At 43.2% G+C, this 26,028-nt stretch overlaps 1 protein-coding gene across 4 annotated transcripts in view; it reads right to left on the reverse strand.

Moving 5' to 3' along the window:
* The window catches only part of ripor3 (RIPOR family member 3), a 65,219-nt gene that overhangs the window by 8,813 nt on the left and 30,378 nt on the right, over window positions 1–26,028 (reverse strand). For all 4 annotated transcript variants that reach the window (XM_063473690.1, XM_063473693.1, XM_063473691.1 and 1 more), the window contains 19 exons: window positions 25,351–25,449; window positions 17,155–17,310; window positions 16,576–16,654; window positions 16,453–16,476; window positions 16,264–16,317; window positions 15,762–15,911; window positions 11,910–11,973; window positions 11,747–11,790; window positions 10,307–10,432; window positions 9,932–10,077; window positions 8,242–8,368; window positions 7,865–8,025; window positions 7,332–7,568; window positions 6,577–6,673; window positions 5,434–5,697; window positions 5,199–5,344; window positions 4,955–5,120; window positions 3,802–3,931; window positions 3,457–3,621 (listed from right to left, as the gene is read on the reverse strand). In XM_063473690.1, coding sequence (XP_063329760.1) covers window positions 3,457–3,621; window positions 3,802–3,931; window positions 4,955–5,120; window positions 5,199–5,344; window positions 5,434–5,697; window positions 6,577–6,673; window positions 7,332–7,568; window positions 7,865–8,025; window positions 8,242–8,368; window positions 9,932–10,077; window positions 10,307–10,432; window positions 11,747–11,790; window positions 11,910–11,973; window positions 15,762–15,911; window positions 16,264–16,317; window positions 16,453–16,476; window positions 16,576–16,654; window positions 17,155–17,310; window positions 25,351–25,449 — 2,435 coding nt within the window. The remainder of the gene's footprint in view (window positions 1–3,456; window positions 3,622–3,801; window positions 3,932–4,954; window positions 5,121–5,198; window positions 5,345–5,433; window positions 5,698–6,576; window positions 6,674–7,331; window positions 7,569–7,864; window positions 8,026–8,241; window positions 8,369–9,931; window positions 10,078–10,306; window positions 10,433–11,746; window positions 11,791–11,909; window positions 11,974–15,761; window positions 15,912–16,263; window positions 16,318–16,452; window positions 16,477–16,575; window positions 16,655–17,154; window positions 17,311–25,350; window positions 25,450–26,028) is intronic.

The following is a 26,028-nucleotide window of genomic DNA, read 5'->3' on the forward strand; positions in this document are numbered from 1 at the left end:
GAAAAAGTCTCCATGGAGAAACTCCACACTGGTGAAAAATGAAAAAAGAGAGTGTAGGAAAGCTGAGCGCAGATGGAGAAAAACAAACCTCCAGGTTCATTATGACATCTATAAAGAGAAACTTCACAATTATAATTTACAACTGAGGAGTGCAAGGAGGTCCTATTTCTCTGACATCATCACTAAAAACAGTCATAACGCTCGGGTCTTATTTTCTACAGTTGACAGGCTAACAAACCCTCCTGTGTCAGTAGCAGCTGAACTTCATTCGACCATGGCCTGCAATGACTTTGCCAAATTCTTCACAGAAAAAATCCAAAAGATTAGACAAGCAATTGGTACATCAACGGCAGATCCAGGATATGTACTGTGTCCACCAAAAAACTGTTTAAACACCATCAAACAGTTTCACGCTATTAACAGCAAAGACCTGGAGGACATCTTAGGTCAACTGAACTCCTCCTCTTGCTGTTTAGATGTCCTGCCAACAAGTTTTTTCAAAAAGGTCTCAAAGACTTTGGAGTCAGACCTGTTACAGATCGTAAACTTTTCTTTAGTGTCAGGTGTGTTTCCAGAATCACTAAAAACTGCTGTAATAAAACCTATACTGAAAAAGGACAATCTTGACAAGACACAAATGAATAACTACAGGCCGATCTCAAACCTCCCATTTTTAAGTAAGATCATTGAAAAAGCAGTTTCTCAACAGCTCAATTACTTCTTAACACAGAATAACTGCTATGATGCCTTCCAGTCAGGTTTTAGACAGAACCACAGCACTGAAACTGCTCTGACCAAAGTGTTTAATGACATATGTCTGAATACAGACGGTGGAAAAATGTCAGTCTTAGTTTTACTGGATCTCAGTGCAGCATTTGATACAGTTGACCACAACATATTACTCAAACGACTGGAGAACTGGGCAGGTCTTTCAGGAACTGTACTAAACTGGTTCAAAACATACTTAGAAAACAGGAAATACTTTGTATCAATAGGTAACTTCACATCTGAGCAGACAAGTATCACATGTGGAGTTCCCCAAGGTTCCATCTTGGGACCCCTTCTGTTTAACATCTACATGCTCCCACTGGCACAGATTATAAAGAACAACAAAATAAACTATCACAGCTATGCAGATGACACACAAATATATATCACAATGTCACCAGGAGACCGAGGCCCTGTACAGGCTCTTGGTAAATGCATTGAGGAAATTAATGACTGGTTGTGCTACAATTTTCTCCAGCTAAACAAAAACAAAACTGAAGTAATAGTCTTTGGAGCCAAAGAAAAACGATTACAGGTCACCAGAGAACTTCAATCTATACACCTAAAAACCACAAACCAGGCAAGAAATTTGGGTGTAGTGATGGATGCAGACCTAAACTTAGAAAAACACATTAAGACAATAACAAAATCAGCTTACTATCACCTCAAGAATATTTCAAGGATAAAAGATCTGATGTCTCAACAGGACCTGGAAAAACTAGTCCATGCATTCATCTTTAGCAGGCTTGATTACTGTAACAGCATCTTTACAGGTCTACCTAAAAAATCAGTCAGACAACTACAGCTCATTCAGAACTCTGCTGCTAGAGTCCTCACTAAGACCAAAAAAGTGGACCACATCAGTCCAGCTCTGAGGTCTTTACACTGGCTGCCTGTCCGTCAGAGGATAGACTTTAAAGTTCTGATGCTGGTCTATAAAGCTCTGAATGGTTTAGGACCAAAATACAGTGACCTCCTGACCCAGTATGAACCTTCCAGATCCCTCAGGTCATCTGGATCCGGTTTTTTATCAGTTCCCAGAGTCAGAACCAGACACGGAGAAGCTGCATTCAGCTTTTATGCTCCATATATCTGGAACAAACTCCCAGAAAGCCTCAGATCAGCTGAAACACTCAGTTTATTTAAATCCAGGTTGAAGACTCACCTGTTCTCAGCTGCTTTTGAATAAAGCACCAAATCCACACTTTTAAGCTTAAATTTCAAAACTTACATTTTAACTACTGATTTTATCTACTGTCCTGATTTTATCTACTGTTTTGATTTTTCATTTTATATACTGTTTTGTTTGTTTGTTTGTGTTTGTTTGCTTGTCTTAATCAATTTCAAATCATGCTTTTTATTTGTTTTTGTTTTTAATGTCTCTGTAAAGCACTTTGAATCACCTTGTTGTTGAATTGTGCTATATAAATAAACTTGCCTTGCCTTGCCTTGCCTTGCCTTTGTTGATAACTTCAAAAATTAATTGCGGCATGCTTGATGCAAGTGTTTCCATGAGGTGAGTGGGAACATTTCTCCAAGTGGTGAAGACAGTTGAACAAAGGGCTTCTACTGTCTGGAACTGTTGTCCATTTTTGTAAACTACCCATCCCCAGAGCTTCTCAATTGGATTTAGATTAGGGGAACGCACAGGATGGTCCAAAAGAGTGATGTTATTCTGCTATAAGAAGTCCCTTGTTCTGCGGGCATCGTGTACTCTAGCATTGTCCTGTTGGAAAACCCAGTCATTACCACACAGGCTCTCTGCAATATCTGGACATAGCCAGTAGCCGTTTGATGCCCCTGCACCTCCTGAAGCTCCATTGTTCCACTGAAGGAAAAAGCACCCCAGACCATTATGGCGCCCCCTCCACTGTGGCGTTTTTTTCTCATCACAGAATAAAACTTTCTTCCATCTTTTAATGTCCCATCTTTGGTGCTCTCTTGCAAAGTCCAAATGGTCAGTTCTGTGGCGTTCAAGGAGACGAGACCTTTGAAGACGTTTTTTGTTTTTGAAGCCCTTCAATCTCAGATGTTGTCTGATGGTTATGGGGCTTCAGTCGGCACCAGTATCGGCCTTAATTTGGGTCAAGGATCGTCCAGTGTCTTGACAGACAGCCAATTGGCTCCTCCGGCTCAGTGCTGGTGAAATTTTTCTTGGGTCATCCAATTGACTTTTTTGTTGCATAACCCTCATCTTACTGTGTCCCACCTCAGCAGTGATGGAGCGCTGTGAGAGTCCCTGCTTATTCAGTTCAACAAACTGACCACGTTAAAAAAGGGAACGTTTTTTGCCTTTGCTATCAGAATGTGATAACAGTGTGACTACCTGACAGAAAATGACAATGAATCTACATTTTTTCACAGATTTGGCCTTTTAAAGGCATGTGGTCCTAAACTTTGGATCAGCTGTAAAACAGCCTGTTTCAGTTTTAGCGTTGTTTCCAATAAATTGCATGCTCAAAAAAATGTTTTGTCTCACTTATTGCATGTTGAAGGTCTACTTGAACCTTGTTAAGATCTAACTGTGCAAAATATGATTTTTCAAGTGGTCTTAAACTTTTGATCGGGACTGTATGTCCCATAGTCTTTTAATTAATACTCATGGTCACATGAGCCACTTGAGCAAAAAAAAAAAGAGGGGAGACTTGTTTAAGGATTTGTAGTTAAGGCGATGAGGTGCTTTTGTACCTTTCTCTGATTGGCCGGGCTGCTTGGCCTTCACCTTGTGTGTGTAACGCTTCTTCAGCGTCCTTGTGAAGCTGTCGATGTGGCAACAGAAAGGAGAGCTGCTGTCGTGCACGCACTCCTCCCAGAACGACAGCACACCCCTCGTTCTCTGGGCCTTAGGGAGGACTGAAGATGAACAAAAGGAGAATCACTGCAAGAACCTGGACAAGGTTTTTATTGAAAATGTGAAATTGATAATTATAATAAAAAAATCTCAATTTATTACTCATTTGCTTTAAAAATAATGTGCCTTGTTTCATGCATTAACTTCAGATGTGGTTCTTAGATTACAGATTTTCCACTAACTGTCTCGTATAGAGATGTTGTCATTCCTCTCCAGCAGCAGACAGCTGATTCTGTCCAGGACCTCAGCCTGGAGAGACATTTCCTCCAGCAGCTCCCTTCTAGAAGGGGTGAAGTCGGTCGTTCTTATCATCTGAGGAAGCAGAGATCACATTTGTTTGATTTAGAAAAGTAAATTGGAGGTTTGACATAAATGAGAGTCAGGGATTTTGTAATCCAGTACACTGGAAGAAACAGATTACGGTAGCCTCCAAATATCTGGACTTAATGTAAGTGGTTGCCATCAGACTAAACAAGCAAATGCTGTCATGGTCACGAGGATTCAGTCTTTGTTTTAGTTATTATAGACGTTTTGATTTAGTTTGTTCCCTTTTTGTGCTCTGTTCTGTGCCAGTCTTGTATCAGTGTTTGAGTCTGTGTTTGTTAACCCCCCCCCCCTGTGTTAACCCTACTCCTCTGCGCCGATGTTTTCTTGTATCAAGTGTTACTTTCCCAGTTTTATTTTGCTACTGTCTTCAGCTGTGTTCAAGTCCCACACGTCTTTCCTCTTCTCTCATCACCTCTTGAAAATATATCGCCTCAGTCTTCCTTTGTTTTTTGTTGTGTCACCCCCATAGCTGTGTCATCTAGCTCTGTTTAGCCTGTGCTTGTTTACATAAGGATTGTGGACTTTGAACTGTCTTTGGATTATTGGTTTTGACTTTTATTAATCTCTGAACTTCAACATTAAATAATCGCTTTGAATTCAACTTTAGCCTTCACATGTCTGCATTTGGGTCTGCTAAATTATCCACTATCCACACAGCACCATATGACAAATAGTCGCTTATGAGTGAAAAAAACCCCCCCATATAATAACTTGACTACTAATTTTCACTTTCTATTTGCCAGTTTTCTGTGGGTCATGTTTTAGGTACTAATAAACTATGAGTATGAGTATGAGACATGGTTTACTGTAACAATGTTACTGTTGATTTATGTATTTATCTAAAAACTTACTACAAAAACATGAACAGCATTGTTTGGAAGAACTTGTTAAAGAGAGCAATGTGAAATGCTTAGGGGAAGACGTTGGACCCGTTGTGTGCATCTCAGTATGAAATTTCAAGTAAAGTGAGCATGTATCTGAAAATAAAAGAGAATGAAGATTCTGTACCTGCAGCAGGATGCAACAGATATCCAGGTGAGTCTCCAGAGCTTGATCAAGACCCCAGTTTCCAGAGGTCAGAGGAGTGATGACTAGCTCTTCCTCAGAAGCCGACTGGCTGCCTTGAGAGAGAATTCCATGACTCCTCAGTGTGCTCTGCTGGAAAGAACTGATGCTAATGGGAAAAGAAAGTATGTATAGATCAGGCTTTTTACAGGTCGATGTAGACTAAAGTTTCTGTCTCTGAACTTACCCACTGTCCTTCAGTCTCAGGCTTCCCAAACAGGAGGCGTCATCATCTCCGTTCAGGTCGTTTGACAGAAAGTCAAAGCTACCCAGCACCTCCTCAACAGCCAGAGTCTCCTCTGAAGATGAGCGTCTCAGCAGTGATAGGTCGTTCTGGTAAGACATGAGGAAAGAGAAGGTTCACTCACAGCATGTGTGTTTACAGGCGTTTCTACAGTTTTTGTATAAATACACACAGCTACCTTCAGTATGGTGGCTAGATGCAGTATCTGGTGCTCCAGGGCTCTCAGCTCCTTGTCAGCACAGCTCTGATCCTGTAATATTTTCTCCAGCTCTGCAATAATGGCTCCCAGTCTGAGCGCCTGGGCATGACGTTGGACCCCGCTCACACCCAGCTTCAACGGTGTCGGAGCAGCTGCTGCAGGCGAGGTTTGCGGTGCAGCTGGGGTTGGAGAAGGTGGTGTTGGCAAGGCTGTGACAGAGTATTCCTCACAATCTGTGGAGTCCTGGAACAAAGTAGGAAAAAATGAGTTTAAAAATGAGAAGACCAGACGAAAGAGACACGAGGTGACAAAACCGAGAAGGACACGTTTTTAACAAGCTGTGACAGCGAGAGAAGAAAAGAAGAAGAAAAGAGAGAAGCTGGAAAATAACACAGACAAGCAGAAAGGAGATGGCAAAAGCTGAAAAATGAAAAGGCCACATGAAATGAGACAAAACTGCAAAAAGCGACTAAAAAAAATGCTTCATAAGGTCTCATTGAAGGTTGAATAAATACATTTTTTCACCTCAATGAAAAACATGCAGTCAAGCATTTAGATGCACTCTTTGTCTTTGTCACTTTGTCTTCTTTTAAGAAAACTGGTTGAAATTTGTCTGACTCTGAAATATCTTTAACTCTAATTTGTTATAATTAGTTGCTAAAGCGAAACAGCAGTAAATCAATTGTCGTGTCTTTGCATTTAATGTTTTGTGCCGTTTCTCAGTGGTTCCCACAGTGTTCATGTCACCACTCGTGTATCATTCTTATATACAATTACAAAACACAGCAGAAGATCCAATTTTGACAAATCATCACTGAAACTGACACTGAAGGTACAGTCATTGTTAGATAGGATATATTAATAGGTTGTTTTAAAAAGCGAAAACAACCCCCCTCAAGCCCACATTTAAATAGAACTCTGAACAAGTAGTAAAGCTAGGTCAAGGACAGAAGCAACTCCTGGATGCAAATGTGGTAAAGTTTCTGCTTGTCAGAAGAGCGACTGACAATACATCAAAACAACAGATATGCTGCTTTTTTGACTTCTAATTATCGTCTACCATTGCAGTGTGAAAGTGACTTTCAACAAAATGTTTCTATGACGCGAGTGTGGGCTCTTTACCTGCCCAGTGACTGTGTCCTGACTTGGGGCTACGCTGTGGGTCTCAGGCTCTGCTTCTCCACATGTGTTCTTTCTCAGGATGTCTGGAGTGCTCGACCTGCATTAAAGGTAAAAACATTATTATTACTGTCCAGAAGTATTGTGCTAGTCTGTTGTTCCTCTTCCACTGGCCAAGTTTAAGGCGTCTTTGCATCAAGCATGATGGTATGGCCGTAGTTCGTCCTCTGTTCTGATTTTCACCTGTGATTGTTAAAATGGATTTTCGCCATTCATGTTACACCAAAATAGATAACGAACAGATAAACAACAGGAAGGTTCCTGTTTTAGGCTCTTTTAGGAGTACTGCTTGTCATTGTTAATCATTGTCATTGTTAACTTTACATTTGAAGCTTTAACAAGTATTATCAGTAAAGAAAGTATTGACTCAAAAAAGAGATTCATCTCAAATTGTGGGGTTTTGCATCTTTAAAAAACTATTTTTTCCCTTGTAAGTTAAATATTGTATCCTGTATTGTAACTTCCTGTTTTGCTTTAAGCTTGTTGTACTTCCTGCCTTTGCTCAGTTTCCTCCTCACCTTCTGGTTGTCTCACAATCATTATATATCATTTTTCCCTCCATCTCAGTTACATGCTGTTTCACTCCTGTAGTTGTGGCCTGTATTCCTTGAATTGCTTTTCACATGTAACCAATTCTTTGCTTCTGGGAACCAATAAAAACATATTTAAACATTGTATTCTCTTGAGTGAATCCTCACCTCTGTAAGGTCATAAGGGAGTCTGTTTTACTTTCTTCTGGTAAGGATGGACTCTCTAACACAACTCCCCATTCCTCCTTCTCCTCGTCTACCTTCTTGTCCACCCTCTTCTTTGTCTCTGACTCCTCTGTTGAGATCTCCAGGGATTCTTCCTCTCCAAGCGACAGCTGAGTCCGACTTCCTCCCAGACTGGTGTCTCGACTTGGGCTGAAAGGGTAGCTGTGAGCCCTTGAGAGACTGTGGACAGTTGACCAGAAAGCAGTCTTGACTAAAATAATGATGCTGGATAATTCCACCACATTCAAATAAAACGGTGTAATAAAGCACAATGCCAGAATGGTTGCACTAACTTCTTACGCTTATTACTTACATCTGAAATACGTTTTTTTATTCTGTACAGCAACAAGCCAAAAATGCTGCTAAACACTGCTTTATAGCTGATAAATACAAAACAGTTAATATTCCTAACACGTACTGTCTCTGTAGCCAGTGTGCTCCCTTCATTTGAACCCTTTTAACTTCACACGTCATACCTCGGGGTGTATGGGCTCTGAGGACCGTGGCTTGATGCGATAGAGGTGTTTGAAGGGTTGGAGAGGTAGCTGAGCAGAGACATTCCTCCTCTGTTGGGATGAGTTTTGGGCACCAGAGATGGAAGAGAACCTTCCTGATCCCGCAGCTCACGCACCATAGACTGAAAAAAGTAATAGGATAAACAGTCTTTTTAGTGTGCTAAACTTAGGATATACTTCATTGGTAATATCACAATAAACAAATTTGGCAATATAACAAAACAGGGAATAAAAACAGAACTGACATGAAAAGGTTGATGCTGAATCCTGCTACCAGTACATGTGCTTTGCATTAATAAAACCCCTGAGTGCGTGCGTGTGTGTGCACATATACGTACTATAAAGTATTTCTCAGTGAAGGAGGGGGTGCTCGGTGCCGTCCAGCTGTACACTGAGCTCTTTCTGCTGGACACTGACTGCTTGTTTCCAGACAGCGGCCTCAGCTTCTCAGTGCCGTCAAATGGACTGCAGGTGTTAGCACACAGAAAGTTATACACTGCACAACAAACTGTATGATATGCACTGCATAAACATATGTTTGTATCCATTTGGTATTAAACTGGTCGTGATCATTAGCCGTCTGTTCAATGAGTTACTTTTCAGAGTTTTGCAACGTTTTATGCTGTTGCGGGTTTTTTGGTTACCTTTCCTCACATTTAGAAGCATTTCACAAAGTGAAGCGCTAACTGCTACTGTAATTTTCATGGCCTGTTTTATTTAGAGAAAATAATTATTTGTGGGTGGTTTCCTCAAAAAGTGCAGTGCTTCTCAAGTTGATATGATAATATGCTAAAGCTATCATTCTGACTTTTATTTTACTAAAAACGTAATCATTAACAATCAAAAAGATGTGATAAAAAAGTGATTTGGAGCATGAAACATTCGACTTGCTAAAAATCTTTTCTCTTCTTAATCTGAGCTTTCAATGAATCATTTTCTTTTGATCTTTTTGTATTTGCTGAACCCATTTTGTCACATTATTACATTTTATTTGCATAAGAGAAATGAAGGGAAAGCAGTGAAATGTTACTTATTTTTTTAGCTTAACAGAGGTGCATAGTGGGTGTATGTGTGCGTATGGCCACAGCAGCCTTTTGTTTGTGTGTGTGTGTGTGTGTGTGTCTGGCAGCCTTGTACAGCTTTGTGTGATTTTTCCATCTCTCCAGGGGGAGGATCTGTGAAACGTCCTCCACCTGGCCCCTCTAAAACCTGAAATGTGATCTGTCATGGTACAAGGGCACAGCGGCGTGCGTCTGCGTGTGTTACTGTGTATGTGTGTGTGAGTAAAATGTTCATTCTGTATTCAATCAGCTGCTCAGCAACAGCTGGCTCAGGTTAGAGGTGCGGCAGAGACTGAGGCTGAGAATGAAGAAAACAGCAGCTACAGCTTCAGCAGGACGAGTGGATGTGAATCTGTAACATCATTTGTTGTTGCTTGCTTTGTTCTATTTGATATTTTCTCTGGTTTTACAGCTGTGAGCATCTGGAAAAGTAATTATTTAAAAAAAAGTCTGAAATTAAAAAAAAAGAAAGACAGAAATTACGTTGGCTGAGAAATAAATGGAAAAAACATGATTTGTTATCCAGTAGTAAAATCTGTCATCTCTTCCTTCCACCTTTCACTGAAAAAAGGAACGTTTCTGATGCGGTCGCGTGGACCAGCTGCACTTATCATTCATGTGTCTCATGAAACATGATATCTACACCAGCAGCAGGACAAAATGTGGAGCCATGATGGAGAGGTCAGGACAAAAGTTCAGCTAAAACTTTCATATTTTTTATGCTACAGATTAAAATTTCTTACACAGCTGCCCACACGTAGTCCCTCAATCTGTCTTCCAATTATTCTCATTTCCTTTTTGGAATTTTGGTTATTCCCACTTCACCCTTTATCACCTCCTCTTAAATCCCAGCAGAGGAAATACCAGCATTTCAGAGTTGTCATCATCGTCATCACCTCATCGGTTAGTTTCAAATCAGATCTTTATCTTGTTTTCATGTGTGTGTGTAAGAAGTCTGCGTTCGTACTTCCAGGTCACTTCCAGCTGCAGTTTGATGGTTCCCAACTCTGTGATGTCCACCAACATCACCTGAGGCCTTGCCACAAAGAAGTCTGCGCTTGCACACGTTACCATGCCAACCAGCAGCCAGCTCAAACCCTTTGCTTCCGTCACCTAAAACAAAGGATGCCATTGGTTAAAGATACACACAGAAAGTTTTTTTTCCTCTACACAAACAGTAAAACAAACACAGAGTGGAAAGAAATTACAGCCCAGAGGAATACAGGTCACTGTAATAGCAAAATTCCTAAAAGGACAAAAAAGATGAAGTATTCAAATTTCTGGAATAAAAATATGCAATAGGTATTTACACTGCTGTACACCTGCAGACATGTCCGCTTACCTTTATCTCAAAGTTGTGGTGAATGTGTGGGAGGAAGACCATCTCCTCCTCATCCCATGACTGACTATCATCTGATTCAATCCTCCCTCTGATCTTCCATCGCTGGCGGCCCAGTCGTACCAACACCTGTCAATGTGACATCATTAAGACACAACATCATCATCCAGAAACCATAAAACACCAACCAAGTCAGTAATTTTGGTCTAAGAGTCCAAAGGTTCAGTTCACAGTTTGTTTGTTTTTCCTGACAGTGCAGGTAGTTTGTGGAGGATTTATGACAAATTTGGCACGTTATAGTTTGAAATGTTAATTTAAATATAAGTACAAATAAAAATACAAATACAAAGTACAAACAAACAAAAAGAACCTAAGCGATAGTTGTTGCATTTCATATTAAATTGATTAAGTCTTCATGGCATTATTTTTAAAATGTTTGCTTTATTTTTTCCAGTTCTTAAACTTTTGCACAGCAAAAATAAATGAACTCATAAAGAGAGATTTTTTAGTTTTTTTAAAATGTAAAACGCCCTTTAACTATCTTCTAAATAAAGTTTTTTTTAAATGATTTTTTTTAGTACTTTAGGGGACTTCAAAGTAACATTTCTGGATGAGATCCAGAAGTTGTTGTAAAAGAAAAAATATTATGTTGACATTATTGTTGGTTGGTGTTAGAAAAACAAAACATTCCCCCAGGACAGAGATTCAGATTTCAAAATGATTCAATTCTATCTTAGTCTACTTCATAAATGTTATACTTTCATCCATCCATTCGCTTCCGCTTATCCTTTCCAGGGTCGCGGGGGGTGCTGGAGTCTATCCCAGCTGTCATAGGGCGAGAGGCGGGGTACACCCTTGACAGGTCACCAGTCTGTCGCAGGGTTAACACACAGGGACAGACAACCATTCGCGCTCACATTCACTCCCGCATTCACACCTATGGGCAATTTGATCAATTAACCTATCCCCACAAGCTGCATGTCTTTGGACGGTGGGAGAAAGCTGGAGTACCCGGAGGGAACCCACACAAACACGGGGAGAACATGCAAACTCCACACAGAAAGACCCCAGCCTGATGGTGGGATTGAACTCACTACCTTCTTGCTGTGCGGCAACAGTGCTAACCACCGTGCCACTGTGCTGCCCCTTACTTACTTTTTAAGCCTAAATTTATTTAACTTACGAAATATATGAGCAGTTTATAAAACGTCATTAAGTCACTTGTATGTATGTATCCGTTTACATTTTTCAGACATCTAAATCAGGCTGCTGCTGATAATCATCAACACTAAAAGAACTTTCAGCTGTACATTTAAAATGTAAAAATTAAAAGCTTGATTGTAGGGACGAGACAGTAGATGGTGTTTCTTTCACTTGTCCTGCACATTAAGTTATTTGCATGCAAATGCTGAAAATTCTTGGTTTTTAAATAGAAAATCCAACCTCGTACTGGTCTCCTGGACAAAGTCGAGCGAAGCCGATGAGACCTGCAAGTTAAAGCAGACGTTAGATGTCTGGGAGATAGTGTGTCACTCATAACCTGTAAATTGCTCAGGGCTCTGAAGGCAGCGTGTGTGCGTGTGTGTGTGTGAGTGTGTGTTCGCACCCTTCATTTTGATGTGTAGCTCTCCTAGCAGGATTTCTAACTCTCCTTCCATTGTTGACATGTCCTGCAGAGAAGTGTAAACACACAGAGAAAAAAAAAGATCTTCTCTAACAGTTCTTTGTCTATTTTCTCAGAAGATTGCGTGATTCACAGTTCATCAGGTTATGGTTCAGCTTTCCCAGTCATCCACTCTCTGAAACCTGGTTTAGCTGTTTTAGCTCCTTAGCTGCCTTACCTTTTGATTTGCTGTTCCTCACAAACGGAAGGTTTGACTGTGCTCACAGCCACAGCTGCGCACTGGAAACGACCATTTTAAGGCCAATATTTATTTCAGCAGTAAAAGCCAAGAGCAAATCTCTTTAATATATTTGGAAAGGTTTATGCACTTCATTACTAAGAAATAACCATCAGCAATCCTCAGTATCTTTTTACTCTTAACATCTAACACAGGTGATCTGTCCAGAGGTAAAAATGTCTCACTTCTTTTGGGGGTTTTTTTCAAATTTTTTTAAAGAGATCTCAATAAAGTTGACACACTTTGCAAAATGCAAACAGAACACTATAAATGTCCTGGTTCTTGTACAGCACTTTTCTGTTCTACTGGAGCAGTCAAAGCGGTTTATACAACATGCCTCACTCACACCCGTTCATTCAATCACTTTTTCACACTCCATTGAAAGCATCACAGAGCAACTTGGCATTCAGTATCTTGCCCAGGGATACTTTTGCTGCAGATTGGAGCAGCCAGGAATCAAACTACTAACTGATTAGTAGAGGACCTGCTCTACGTCCTGAGCTTAAGCCAGCTGAACACTATGTAGCTCAATATTTAATACATGATGAAAAACACAATTTAATGTAGGTATGCATACATGCAAATGAATTTTCTTATATAAATAAATATAATAATTACATTAAATGTTATTGTCATCTGTGTCTCCATCTGTCTAGCTTCCATTTATTAATTATTAACCACAGTTACAGTAGCAATGAATTATGTCTAAATAATAACAACAACTATAATTGAACTTAAAGGGAAGAAACAAACTGTAAAAGAAACAGTGACCCCAGTAAACACCAGTGTGCTCATTTAATGATTTATTCTGGCTCTCTCTATGGAAACCTTTAAAGGATTATTAGGCTTTTGCATTTTAATGCTGACTTTCTGGCTAAGAGTTGGACTTCACCACAAAGAGCGCAGATGAAGCAGCATGTGTCGAGCAGACTTTTGTCATCTGCGTGGGCTGAAATTGCAGGAGGTCGCACAGCACAGACCAAAACTGAGGACCAAGTGGCCAATTTATCAGTAGTTAAGACTTTATAACACCATTCCTAATATACATGCCTGCCTGCCCATATTAAATATGGTCAGTTTTAAGTAATGAGGCCAGCAAGCAACATGCAACAGATCGTTTACAAGATCTCCATTAATTATGGTCATATTGTTTCTCATGTGTCTGTCTGATTGCATGGTGGGCATGTTTGGATGTTTAAAAGCTGATCAAATGAAAGAAAACCCCAATCACCACAATCCAAACACAACAAGAAACAAAATGTAAAATGTTTATGCCTACACAATCTCACTAATTTCATTTACTATTGTGTTACACTGCCAAAGAGGCTCTTTTGAATTGCAAAAAATAAAAAATAAAAAAAATTCTACGTTGTGTAATTCTTTTCTGACATTTAAGAGTTAGTATTGTGCCGGGCATTTTTAGTTCTTGATTTGACTTGAAAAGTGAAGTGACACAGCTATAACTTATTTTATTATGGAAACAAGGTCTTCTTAGAAAACAGTGACCTGCATGCAAGCATTGATTATAAGCATGCAGTTTCAGCTTCAGTTTATCATTTAACTCCTTCAGTCCACTTAAACTTCAGTCAGTTTTCTTAATCTTAAGACAAACATCCAGATTTTTGTAATTGTAATAAAACAACACTTTAATCTTTCCTATGGGAAGTTGACTTTATCCTTAATAACACTGGCTTTCTGCTGTTGCATGCTCATCACTCTGTCAAGACCTTATATGCCAGATCAGTAGAAACCTGTGTGTGCAGAAGAACAATTCTCAAGTGGCTGCTGATATTAAAAAGAAAAAGAAAAAAACCGAACCCTCTTCTACGGTGCTTCTGTTCAACTGTAAAAATCACAATGGCAGATGCAGTAAAATGGTTTGTGATGCTGTGGTGTCCTTACTACCTACAGAAAAGTATCTTGTTACATATGAAAACTATATTTATTATCTCAGCCTCTACTATCAGAGAAAACATGAAAACATTTAACCCAAGAAATTTACATGTTGTGCTAACTGTATTTTGAAACTCCTAACTCCTAAACACAAGAAGTCCTGAATCATCCCAGAAGTGGGAATGATTTTTATTTTAATAATCTTGTTTTTGTTTTTATTTTTTTACTGTATTTGACTTGATTAGGCATCTGTTCCTATAACGCCCCCAAATTTAAGTAATCTTGTGGATGATGATGATTATTGAAGAAAAGAACATCAGTGGATGCCTAAGAGCTGCACCATTCGTGTAAAAGATTCTCAGTAAACGAGGTGATTCAAGCTTTCTAGGTTTAAATCAAGGCGAGCTTTAAGTTATCACCTCTCATCCAAGTAGAGTGTTCAGTTCTGAAAAACCTCTTAGCAGAGGTCAGAGATTTTAACTTTAACCTCCTAAGACCCGAACTCTTCCATGACATGCATTTTTAATTTCTCTTTGATATTTGGGCATATTGGGGCCCGATGAATGTAAAAACAAAGAATTTCCAGATTTTTTTTTTTTTACCTTATTTTTGTTTTTAAGAGAAATGAGAGCCACAAATGAGGATATTCATTTAAAATTCTGATAGAACAGTAGCAGTATAATGTCCTCGTAAGTGGATATCAGGCCCATGTAGAGCAAAATTGAGTATTTTGGTCAAAATAACCAAAAATGTGATGTCCACATATGTGGACGGCAGGTCCTAGGAGGTTAAAGAAACTTCAGACTCTGAACATCTTTTGTTGAGTGCAGGTCAAATAGAAGAAATAACAACGTACATGCTGTACAGTACATAGGCATGCATGCAACCATATGAACAAACAAATGATGAGCGCACCATTCATATATAAGTTAATCTTTATAAGATCTGGGGTGTGTGTGTGTTAAGTGTGTGTGTGTGCGTAAGACCAGAGGAGAGTTTAAAAAAAAAAAGATGTGATATCAAAAAACACTGAGGGTGAAATGATGAAAAGAAAAAACTGATCACAGGAAAGTAAGAAAAGTTTGTGAGGAGTTGAGAAAAAGAAGATGTGGGCACATGTTTGAAGCTGAATCTATGAAAAAGAGAAACCACAGATCGACAGAGGGCATGAATGAGTCTACAGCTGTCTTTTAATGGCCCTTATCCTGCTGCTGCAACCAGAACAATCACTGCAGTACCATCACTCACATGTCAGAATATTTGATTTGGAAACTTTATGACCATTCAAAGGCTTATTTTGCCACTGCGCTCCTCGGACATGATGGATATGTGGTTGCCACTTTGGCTGTGAGTACGTCTCAAAAACAGTCTCCAGTTTACAGACTCTCTCTGGGAGGTTTGAAGGCACATGGTAAGCTAGACTGCTGCCTACAGTAAGGTGCCAGAGAGGAAGAATAAATATTATCTGGTGTAAAGTAGTTTCCCAATCTACACACAATGTGCCTACAACATGGACAACTGACAAAACAAACAAACAAACGAGGCATGAATTCCCTTTTTTGTGCAAGATCATCTCCAGCTAGTTTGAACTTTTAGAAACTTCAAAGACCATATGTGATTTTCCAAAAATACTTTTCCAAAATGTCACTGATCACTGATCCTACCTGCAGGCTGTGTCTGTGGTTGCGGTTGAGCTCCAGCAGACTCTCTCTGGAGGCTCTGGTGGACGGGGACAGTGAAAAGGCTCTCTTCATGTTGACCGCTCCCTGACACAATCTCCACTGAATACAATACGTCTCATACAGCTCCTCTACCTGCAGAGGCATGGAACAGATGAAGAGTAATAACATCAACAAACATCATCATCAACATTTTTTCCCCTCTTTTACATAAAGGATTAGACTGGTGGTTAATCAGTGTGTAGCACAAAGTGTCTCCCTGTGCGACAGGGGTGGCTCATCTGTTTGTTTTTAAAAGCTTTTGAGTAATAGTTTAGTGAATTCATACCATAAAAATACATCTGAGTAAGGTAAGTTAAACTGACAGAAAGATAATCACCAGGCTTGCATGGAGTTAGACTCTTTTCTACAAAACAAAGGCTTGAGTAGATTTTTCATCAACCTCAACTACAGCCGAGAAAAACCAGTCTAAAATCCAAGATTTTACCTTACTGATTTGAAATTCTAATCGTCGAATATATCTCTCCAAAGATCTGATCTCCTGTAAAAGCAAAAAAACAGAAAAAACATAATGAATTTTGAAAGCTTGAGAAATGTTTATTATCACTTATCCATCCATATTAAATAACTTAAAATAAGATCTTGCTTAAAAGGAAAAAAAATGAAAACAGATTACCTTCTCCAGATCATAAAGAAAGGCCTGAAAATACAGAAAAATATAATTATCATCAGTACTGTTGTCATCACCAGGCGCACACACTTTTGTACACACAGACTTTCTTCCTCTCTCTCTCCTCACCAGTCTCGAGTTTCTTTTAGTCTCTCTCTGCTGTGAAGACAGGAAGTCCATCTCAGCTTGGTGACCCTCCAGGTAGTCCCTGAAGAGAGAAACATGTAATTAAAAGTAACATTTTATGAAGATGAACAAACTTTACCTGCCAGATATTGGCTGAGAAATTCCAGCTCGGGACTACCAAACATCTACTGCATGTAGCAGCAGACGTGAAAAGTACAGCTACATTTACTGACAGTGTAAAACAAAAATCTAAAATTATAAAATATTCTTTGCAAAAATTAAACTAAATATCAAAAATTGACCAATTTTACTGTGTTAAAGGATCATTAATCATAAATGTGACTGCCTCCTATTTATCTTGTGGACTTTTGAAGGGTCAAACCACAGATTTGGAACCACTCAAGTAACTAAATGTAAAGAGGTGGAAACAAACCTCGCCCTGACCAGGTGCAACACTAAAATACTACAGACACATGGACAAGTCTAGTATTATAGCACTGATAATTTCTGGGTATTTTACTGCCTGCTTGTAGTTTAATGTTTAGCGGGATACTTGTTTAAGTTCAGCAGTACTACACATACTTGAGTCCTTTGCGTAGTGCCTGAAAAACCCTGTCGACCTGCTCCGGCTGCAGAGACCAGATAGCGCCTGAACTTCTGCGGGGGGAGACGGGCGCCCTGCTGGCTTTATTTCCCGTCATGGCTTTGACGCGAAGAGAGTTACGAACAGAAGACGTCCTAAAAACAGAGAAAGTGAATGAATAGTCATAACAACATTTTTACAGGGTAAATCAGAATCTGTAGTTACATAAATTATTATCAACAAGAGGTTGTTGGAGTTTTATATTAACAGTCCTGTCTTTGGCCCAAATCTAATCCAGCTCCTACAATCTCTCCACATTAAGTGCGGATCCCAAGCAGGTAGCCTTTAGTGCAAGTGTGTTATAAGGCCCTCCAGCATAAAGTCTGGAACAATGTAGGTTTACCACCTGTTTTTTGTCTGATACGGAGGAAACTCCACACACTCAAATGTGGTCCATATGATTCAGGACTGTCTGTGCAATAAATAAAATGTCAAGTTTGTGCATGACCATGAACATGGTAACAAGAAAACACATCCACTTTCAAGTCTAAGGTTTTCACATATCAGGACCGGTCTTAGAATTAAGTAAATACAAGCCTCAAAGCATGACATATTACACTGTGTCATTATTTATGTAATAAAAACTTAGCCAAAATGGGCGCAGCAGTGTGTGAAAAAGGACACCCTTACAAGTTGCATAGGAATTAGGAGGTTAAGTAGTGATCCAAGTGTGAGTGAATACAATACCAAGGAGGATTGATCAACACTGATCTTAAATAAGAAGCAACTGTTTCAGTCCATCAGTCTGGAAAAGGATGAAGTCTATTTCCAAACACTCTGAAGTTCATCATTCTACTGTGAGAAAGAAAACATTCAAGACAGCTCCCAGGAGCTACCCCAAAGTCAGACCGTGCAATGCTCAGGGAAGCGTTAGGTTAACATAGCTTTGCAAAGCTGCATCCGACCAAATCACAGAGACATCAGGATCAATGTTCTTTGGATAGATGTGACTAACAGAGATGTTTGGCCATAATCCACAGCACCATGATTGGCAAAAACCAAATACAGCATATCAGTGCAACAGCTTCTGTCACGGACCCTGCTCTGGAGGACTCGGGGGTCCGTGAGCAGGATGGATTACTGTCACGGACCCTGCTCTGGAGGACTCGGGGGTCCGTGAGCAGGATGGATTATTATTATTATTATTATTATTACTATTATTATTATTATTGGTGTTGTTGTTATTTGGGGATGTGTGTTTTTCTGCACTATGCTGTGTCGTTCGGTGTTCCACTCATATGTAGAGGCAGGGTGTGGGTGTGTACACGTGTGGCTGGAGGATGGAGAACAGCCACATGCAGGCCTGATGGGTGTGGCCCTGCAGGAGGACTGGCCACACCTGAAGTTCCTGCCACACACCTGTTGGTGATCAGGGCTCGTCGGGGGAGCTACTTAGGAGAGTGTTGGAGCTCCCACCGGCGTGGGATCATTGCGTTGTCATCCCAAGTTAGTGTGTGTGAGTGTAAGTCTGTTCGTGTGTGCCGCGGGGGTCAGTGTTGACGGCTGTTTCTGTGGTTTTCCTGCAGGAGGAAAAGTGGACCGGAAAGGCAGCACGCACGGGGTGTGCGGAAACACGACAGCGGGGAGCACGAGCACAGACGTCGGAGGGGAGCACACACACGGGAGTCAAGGGAGCGATGGGGAGTTATTGTGTTTACAGCCTTCACTGTAAATAAAGTGCACTGTTTGCATCGCAGAACCATGCGTTTTGGGTCCTCATTCCAACACTCCCCACGGAATGCCCTGGCATTCCGTGACAGAATGATCCCACCAACCACCATGGACCCAGCAAACTCAGGAGTTGCCACGGAGGAGAGATCACTCTCGCATTTATGGGATTACTGCCGGAGCGTAATCCAGGCTGTAGACCCACACAAGAGACATATACAGGTAGTGTTCTTTGACAATTATCTCTCATCCACTACCTTTACCATGAACTTTTTGGACACTAACAAACTTAAGCCATTGGTCGCTAGTTTAAGGGAGAGCTCTAGTTTTGAATTATTCGGCTTGGGTGGCCCGAGCGAGGAAGGTTCGGCTGCTCTCCTAGAGGCTCTAGCCGCTTGGTTTTTCGCGCATCGGCGGAGGGCTTTCCCGTCGATGCTTGCGGCACAATTGTTTGATCCTCCATTACAGAAGGGATGTCGCCCTCGCCATAATCACCCCATTACACCTCAACCCACTCCTGCGGTTTCAGCCCGGTCAGCTGGCAACGGACCGACAGCACTCATTACCGCAGTGAGTAAACCTGACTCATTTGTTTCTCTTAATCCTGTCATTGAGAATCAAAACGCAGATGAACAGCAGAGGACGGTTTCCATACACCCGGCCCCGCCTTCACGGAGGAGAAGGCGTCCTCGCAAGCAGCGTTCAGCCACATCTACACTCACTCCGGTGCTGGTTGAAGACTCAGGACCAGCGGCTCTGGACGCCACAGTGAGTAAAATGGACTCTGCCGGTGTTGTAAGTTCCCTCCCTGTGAACGTGGAAATAGAGAATATAGCCGCTACGGCAATTAACAATAGAGAAACTGTTTGCCTTACCTCCAAAAACTCAGAAAATGTGCACTCTGAGACTGTGAGCCTGGAGCTAGGGAGCTCAGAGCATGCAGACCCAGATGACTTTCTGGCCCAGTCTGGCCACATGGAGACGGAGGTTCTCCCCAGGGCTTCCCCAGAGGCCGAACTGGAGGCCTCAGTTGCCTCTGGACCCCTGGAATTTGTTGAGCCAGCTGTAACATTTTCTTCCTCTCCACCCTTCATGATTGCCATATCACCCTCAACTCAGCCTGCTGCCCAGCTTGTAGGTCGGCTATCATCTGCTTCGCCATTCCCATCAACTACACTGCCATCATCTCCACTACCTGCAGCTGTGTCACCATCATCACCGTCTGTAGCTGCACCGCTGCTGGAGCAGCTCAGCGAGCCCGCGGAGCAGGAGCGGGAGCAGCTCAGCGAGCCCGCGGAGCAGGAGCGGGAGCAGCTCAGCGAGCCCGCGGAGCAGGAGCGGGAGCAGCTCAGCGAGCCCGCGGAGCAGGAGCGGGAGCAGCTCAGCGAGCCCGCGGAGCAGGAGCGGGAGCAGCCCAGCGAGCCCGAGCTGGAGCTCAGCGAGCCGGTGGAGCCAGCGCCGCTGCCGGAGCAGCTCAGCGAGCCCGAGCTGGAGCTCAGCGAGCCGGTGGAGCCAGCGCCGCTGCCGGAGCAGCTCAGCGAGCCCGAGCTGGAGCTCAGCGAGCGGGAGAAGCCCGCGTCGCCAGCCGTGGAGCTCAGCGAGCCGGTGGAGCCAGCGCCGCTGCCGGAGCAGCTCAGCGAGCCCGAGCTGGAGCTCAGCGAGCGGGAGAAGCCCGCGTCGCCAGCCGTGGAGCTCAGCGAGCCGGTGGAGCCAGCGCCGCTGCCGGAGCAGCTCAGCGAGCCGGTGGAGCCAGCGCCGCTGCCGGAGCAGCTCAGCGAGCCCGAGCTGGAGCTCAGCGAGCGGGAGAAGCCCGCGTCGCCAGCCGTGGAGCTCAGCGAGCCCGAGGTGGAGCCAGCGCCGCTGCCGGAGCAGCTCAGCGAGCCCGAGGTGGAGCCAGCGCCGCTGCCGGAGCAGCTCAGCGAGCCCGAGCTGGAGCTCAGCGAGTGGGAGAAGCCAGCGCCGCTGCCGGAGCAGCTCAGCGAGCCCGAGCTGGAGCTCAGCGAGTGGGAGAAGCCCGCGTCGCCAGCCGTGGAGCTCAGCGAGCCGGAGGAGCCAGCGCCGCTAGCTGAGGAGCTCGGCGAGCGGGAGGAGCCGGAGCTCGGCGAGCGGGAGAGGCCTGCGACGCCTGATGAGGAGCTCGGCGAGCCGCAGCAGGGGCTCGGCGAGCGGGAGGGGCCTGCGACGCCTGATGAGGAGCTCGGCGAGCCCGTGCCACAGCCGGAGGAGCCGCTCAGAAAGGAGCAGCTCAGCGAGGAACAGCTCGGCGAGCGGAAGGAGCCCGCACCGCCTGATGAGGAACTCGGCGAGCACGAGGAGCGCCCATCATCGAGAGAGGAGCTCGGCGGGCCGGAGGAGCACGCACCGCCATCAGAGGTCGGCGGGACGGAGGGACCCGCTCAGCCAGAGCCGGAGGTCAGCGTGTCGGAGGGACCTGATCTGCCTAAGCAAGGGGTCAGGGTGCAGGAGGCATCTCCACGTTCAGCGCGCCCTCCACGCCGTCCACGTTCAGCGCGCCCTCCACGCCGTCCACGTTCAGCGCGCCCTCCACGCCGTCCACGTTCAGCGCGCCCTCCACGCCGTCCACGTTCAGCTCATCGGGGATCATGGGCCATTCTACTCTGTCGCTCACTGGAGCTACACCATCGCAGCAGACCGCCAGAGCTACGCCGACGCCACTGGACCCGTGGCAGGCCACCGGAGCTGCAGCGCCGCAACCGCTGGACGCTTGGCAGGCCACCGGAGATGCAGCGCCGCCGCCACTGGATCAGTGGCAGGCCCCCTGAACAGTTTTGTCGCTGCTGCCGGGCCCATGGCTGTCCGCCGGAGACCCAGCGTTCCCTACAATGGACTAGAGGTAGGCCTCCTGAACTGTTTTCGGCCTCTGCCTACCCATAGCGGGTCTCACCTGTTTTGCCGCCCACTGGTCGGCCGCCAGAACTGTTTGCTGCCATTGGGCCGGGGGTTGGACTAATGAACTGAGTTTTTTCACTTTTTGTCTAGTGATGAGGTCGGAGAGGTTTTGGGGCCCTCCGTCCTGGACCCCCGCCGCCCGCCCTGGGTTGGTTTTCCTGTTTTTCTTGCTTTTTTGTTTTGGGGTCGTCGGGAGCCGACCCTTAGAGGGGGGGTACTGTCACGGACCCTGCTCTGGAGGACTCGGGGGTCCGTGAGCAGGATGGATTACTGTCACGGACCCTGCTCTGGAGGACTCGGGGGTCCGTGAGCAGGATGGATTATTATTATTATTATTATTATTACTATTATTATTATTATTGGTGTTGTTGTTATTTGGGGATGTGTGTTTTTCTGCACTATGCTGTGTCGTTCGGTGTTCCACTCATATGTAGAGGCAGGGTGTGGGTGTGTACACGTGTGGCTGGAGGATGGAGAACAGCCACATGCAGGCCTGATGGGTGTGGCCCTGCAGGAGGACTGGCCACACCTGAAGTTCCTGCCACACACCTGTTGGTGATCAGGGCTCGTCGGGGGAGCTACTTAGGAGAGTGTTGGAGCTCCCACCGGCGTGGGATCATTGCGTTGTCATCCCAAGTTAGTGTGTGTGAGTGTAAGTCTGTTCGTGTGTGCCGCGGGGGTCAGTGTTGACGGCTGTTTCTGTGGTTTTCCTGCAGGAGGAAAAGTGGACCGGAAAGGCAGCACGCACGGGGTGTGCGGAAACACGACAGCGGGGAGCACGAGCACAGACGTCGGAGGGGAGCACACACACGGGAGTCAAGGGAGCGATGGGGAGTTATTGTGTTTACAGCCTTCACTGTAAATAAAGTGCACTGTTTGCATCGCAGAACCATGCGTTTTGGGTCCTCATTCCAACACTCCCCACGGAATGCCCTGGCATTCCGTGACAGCTTCATACCAACAATCAGGCACAGTGATGGACAGTGGATGATTTTGACTTGTTTTCCAGGCACAGGACCTGCGCATATTACAGTCTCAAAGTCGACAGCCAAGTCCTCTGTATTTTAAACTATTTCAGAGTCAAATGAGGGGCCATTTGTCTCAGGCTAAAGCTTAGCTGCAACAGGGCCATGCAACAGGACAATGACCAAAAGTATACAACATAATGACTGGAAAAAAAAAAGAATCAATGTTTAATCCATAATTCAGAAATGAACATATGCTCCCATCCAGCCGACATCTTTTCAGGCAGGCTTTTCATGCTTCAGGAAAACAATCGCAAGCAAACTGCATACAGCCCAACAAACAGCATGACTCTGCAGAAGAAGAGCCTAGGTGCTGAACTGGGCTGCCTGCAGTCTAGACTTTTCACAAACCGAGAACAGATCCACCAGTGTTGAGCAGAAAGAAACGTCTATCAGACCAGATGGGCACCATTCCTCTCCACCAGCTGGTCTCCTCAGTTCCCACACATTTATAGACTGTTGTTAAAAGAAGAGGGGATGCTACACAGCGGTAAACATGGCTATTTTTTTAGGGTCCAATTTCTCAATTTAAACATTTGATATGTTTGCTGTGCACTATGGTGAATACAAAAAAAGATTTATGGAGAATCGGATGGGGAATGTGTGTTTAGGATGGAAAAATGTGTGGATGTTTGTGTTGTGTGTTTAGAGTATAAACATCCACACACACAGAGAAGTGGAATGCTGCTTGCTTTCTTTTTTTAACACAACATTTTGTTCTCGGCCTCTCTCGGGGGACTGACAGTTTTCATCTGGGTGTTTATCACTCTGTCTTCTTTCATTCGCAAATAACATCTGAAACTCTGTGGTGCTTTCACTGCCTGCCCATCAGCGGAGAACAGACTTGTCTGAGGGTGAAGGGAATTCCCTCCACACAATGTGACGGTTTTTATTTTCTCTCATTCATTGTTTCACTATATGGAGAAAAACAGTTCAACAAAGGGATGATTTATAACATGATCACAGTATCAAAGTTAAAATTCTTTTTCTTCCCATTTATCCTGACAGCTACGAGCATCAAAACAATTCCTCAGACATTTTTCTGTTTGTTTTGTTTTAGACAGTGGCACGTTTGTCTTTTATAAAGATTCAGACTCAAAGTTTCACATAATGAGGTCAGTATCTGTACAAGTCAAAAACTCAGCCTTCACACTGCTGACACTCGGTTTTATAACACTTTTTCTACTTAACGTGATCCTCGTCACACTCACTTAACTCACTTAATGTCTAAATTTTATTGATAAACCATTATTTCATAATGCAATGTCAGGATTTTTCCCCCTGACTGAGGATTTCTTTACATCAATTTATAATGATACAGTGAATGTTGATAATGGCACCACTGGTGTTTCCATAATTCTGTCTGCTGCTTGACATGAAGTCTCCCGAGAAAACGAGCTGGCTGCTGGCAGGGAAGAAAATGCGGAGACTCTTCCCAGAGGAGGACGAGAACGGAAGACCAACAGGGAGAGAGAGACCAAAAGTAAAGCAAGCGAGTCCTTAAACAGACTTGGTGTCCTTTGCCACTTTAAGCTGCCTTATGGCTGGCTATTTATTGTTAAACCAAATAAACGCTTACACTGATGAGCTCAACGCACGCTAATAAACATGAGGCACAAACCAGGGCTGGTTAAAGTGGCCAAACTACTCGTAACATTCACAAATTGTGCACCTGTAGCATCCACTTGCACGTCTTTCTGTCTATTGTCATCTCTGTAACCACACCCTTCCCTCAATTTTCCCATCTCTATTCTTACATCTGTGCTTCCTTTCAACAGTTGTGGCTTTCTACTGGCGCTGCAGACACACCTGAAGACAATCGACTAATCACTTGCTGCATTCAAACACCAGCTCTCCCACCCACCCCTCACCAGATTGTCTGACATTTAAAGACTGCCTTCTCTGCCAGTCTCACCCCGTTTTCTCCCTGTGCTCCAGATAGTCTTTCTTCTGATGCCCAGCTACGTCCTTGATCTGTCACTGCATCTTTTGACCTTCCTGCTAAACAGTGTGATTCTCCCAGTATTCTGCTTTAGAGTTCGCCAGTTCAGTAGTTAAATCCTTACACTTGTACTTTATAGCTACAGCACATTTAGCAGCACCAATACCTCTACATGACACTTAAGAGAGTTTAGACGCCTCTGTGGTTTTTGCTCTTTAAAAAAATAACACTAATTACACACTGTCTGCCCATGATATGTAGCTACACCACACATTTGTTGACTTGTTCCCTGCCAGTCAAACCCAGACAGATACACCCCTGCAGCCAGATGAGAGAAAAGGGAGCATTTCTGATATCTTACCAAAAACCTTTTCTTTCGTTAAATAAACAGTTGCTAACTTCTTTAAAAGTGGCATAAATATCTGAGAATGAGCAAATGTTTTAGACATCCTTTGGAGGATCCACTTACATAACAGGACCCAATTATTTCTTATTAGTTGTTTCTTTAAGACTAAATTGTAAGCCAGTGTTAGTCGTTATTACACAGATTTCTTTCTTATTGGTTGAAACAATAGAAAAGTGTCATTCACCTCTGTCGACCAGTCAGAGAAGAGAATCCAGTGAAGGAGCGGCTTCTGTGGATCAGGCCTCCATCTGAAGGAGAGTCAAATCGCAGCTTCACTGACATCCTGCAGAGTAAATTACGAGGTGTTTTAGCCAATGAGGAGACACGTGCTAACAAAAGATATCCCAAACCCTCAAATATTACCACTTTATATTTCCAAGTTAATCCTAAATAATGGTGAGTCACAAAATCAATCACATAAGGTCTACAAGAAATCAACCACACTAATGTTGGACCAGTAGAACTACAATAGAAATGATAAAAAACACAATCAAACCAAACAAGCGACAAGAGCTGAGACCAAACAGACTTTTGCTTGAGAAAGGATCTGGCACTGTTTACTCTTTATATTAGTAACTGGATGTGTAAGACTGTCTGTTAAAGCCAAAAAATTGAATATCTTAAGTCACCTGAATTAAAAAGAAATATTTCCTCCTTTTTCTTTGTTAATTTTAAATTGATGTTCTTTATTTCCACAGTCACTCACGCGAACATTTAAATCAACAAGACCACCCTTACTCTCAGACAATCCAAAACAGGAAACAGAGCACCGACATCTCTGGGACAAATTAACAAAAGAACATCTTGAACCGGACCCACAAATATGTGCACAAACTGCAGATGGAGGACGCTTATATATTCA

Source organism: Pelmatolapia mariae, linkage group LG5, assembly GCF_036321145.2.
Source record: "Pelmatolapia mariae isolate MD_Pm_ZW linkage group LG5, Pm_UMD_F_2, whole genome shotgun sequence".
NCBI lineage: Eukaryota > Metazoa > Chordata > Actinopteri > Cichliformes > Cichlidae > Pelmatolapia > Pelmatolapia mariae.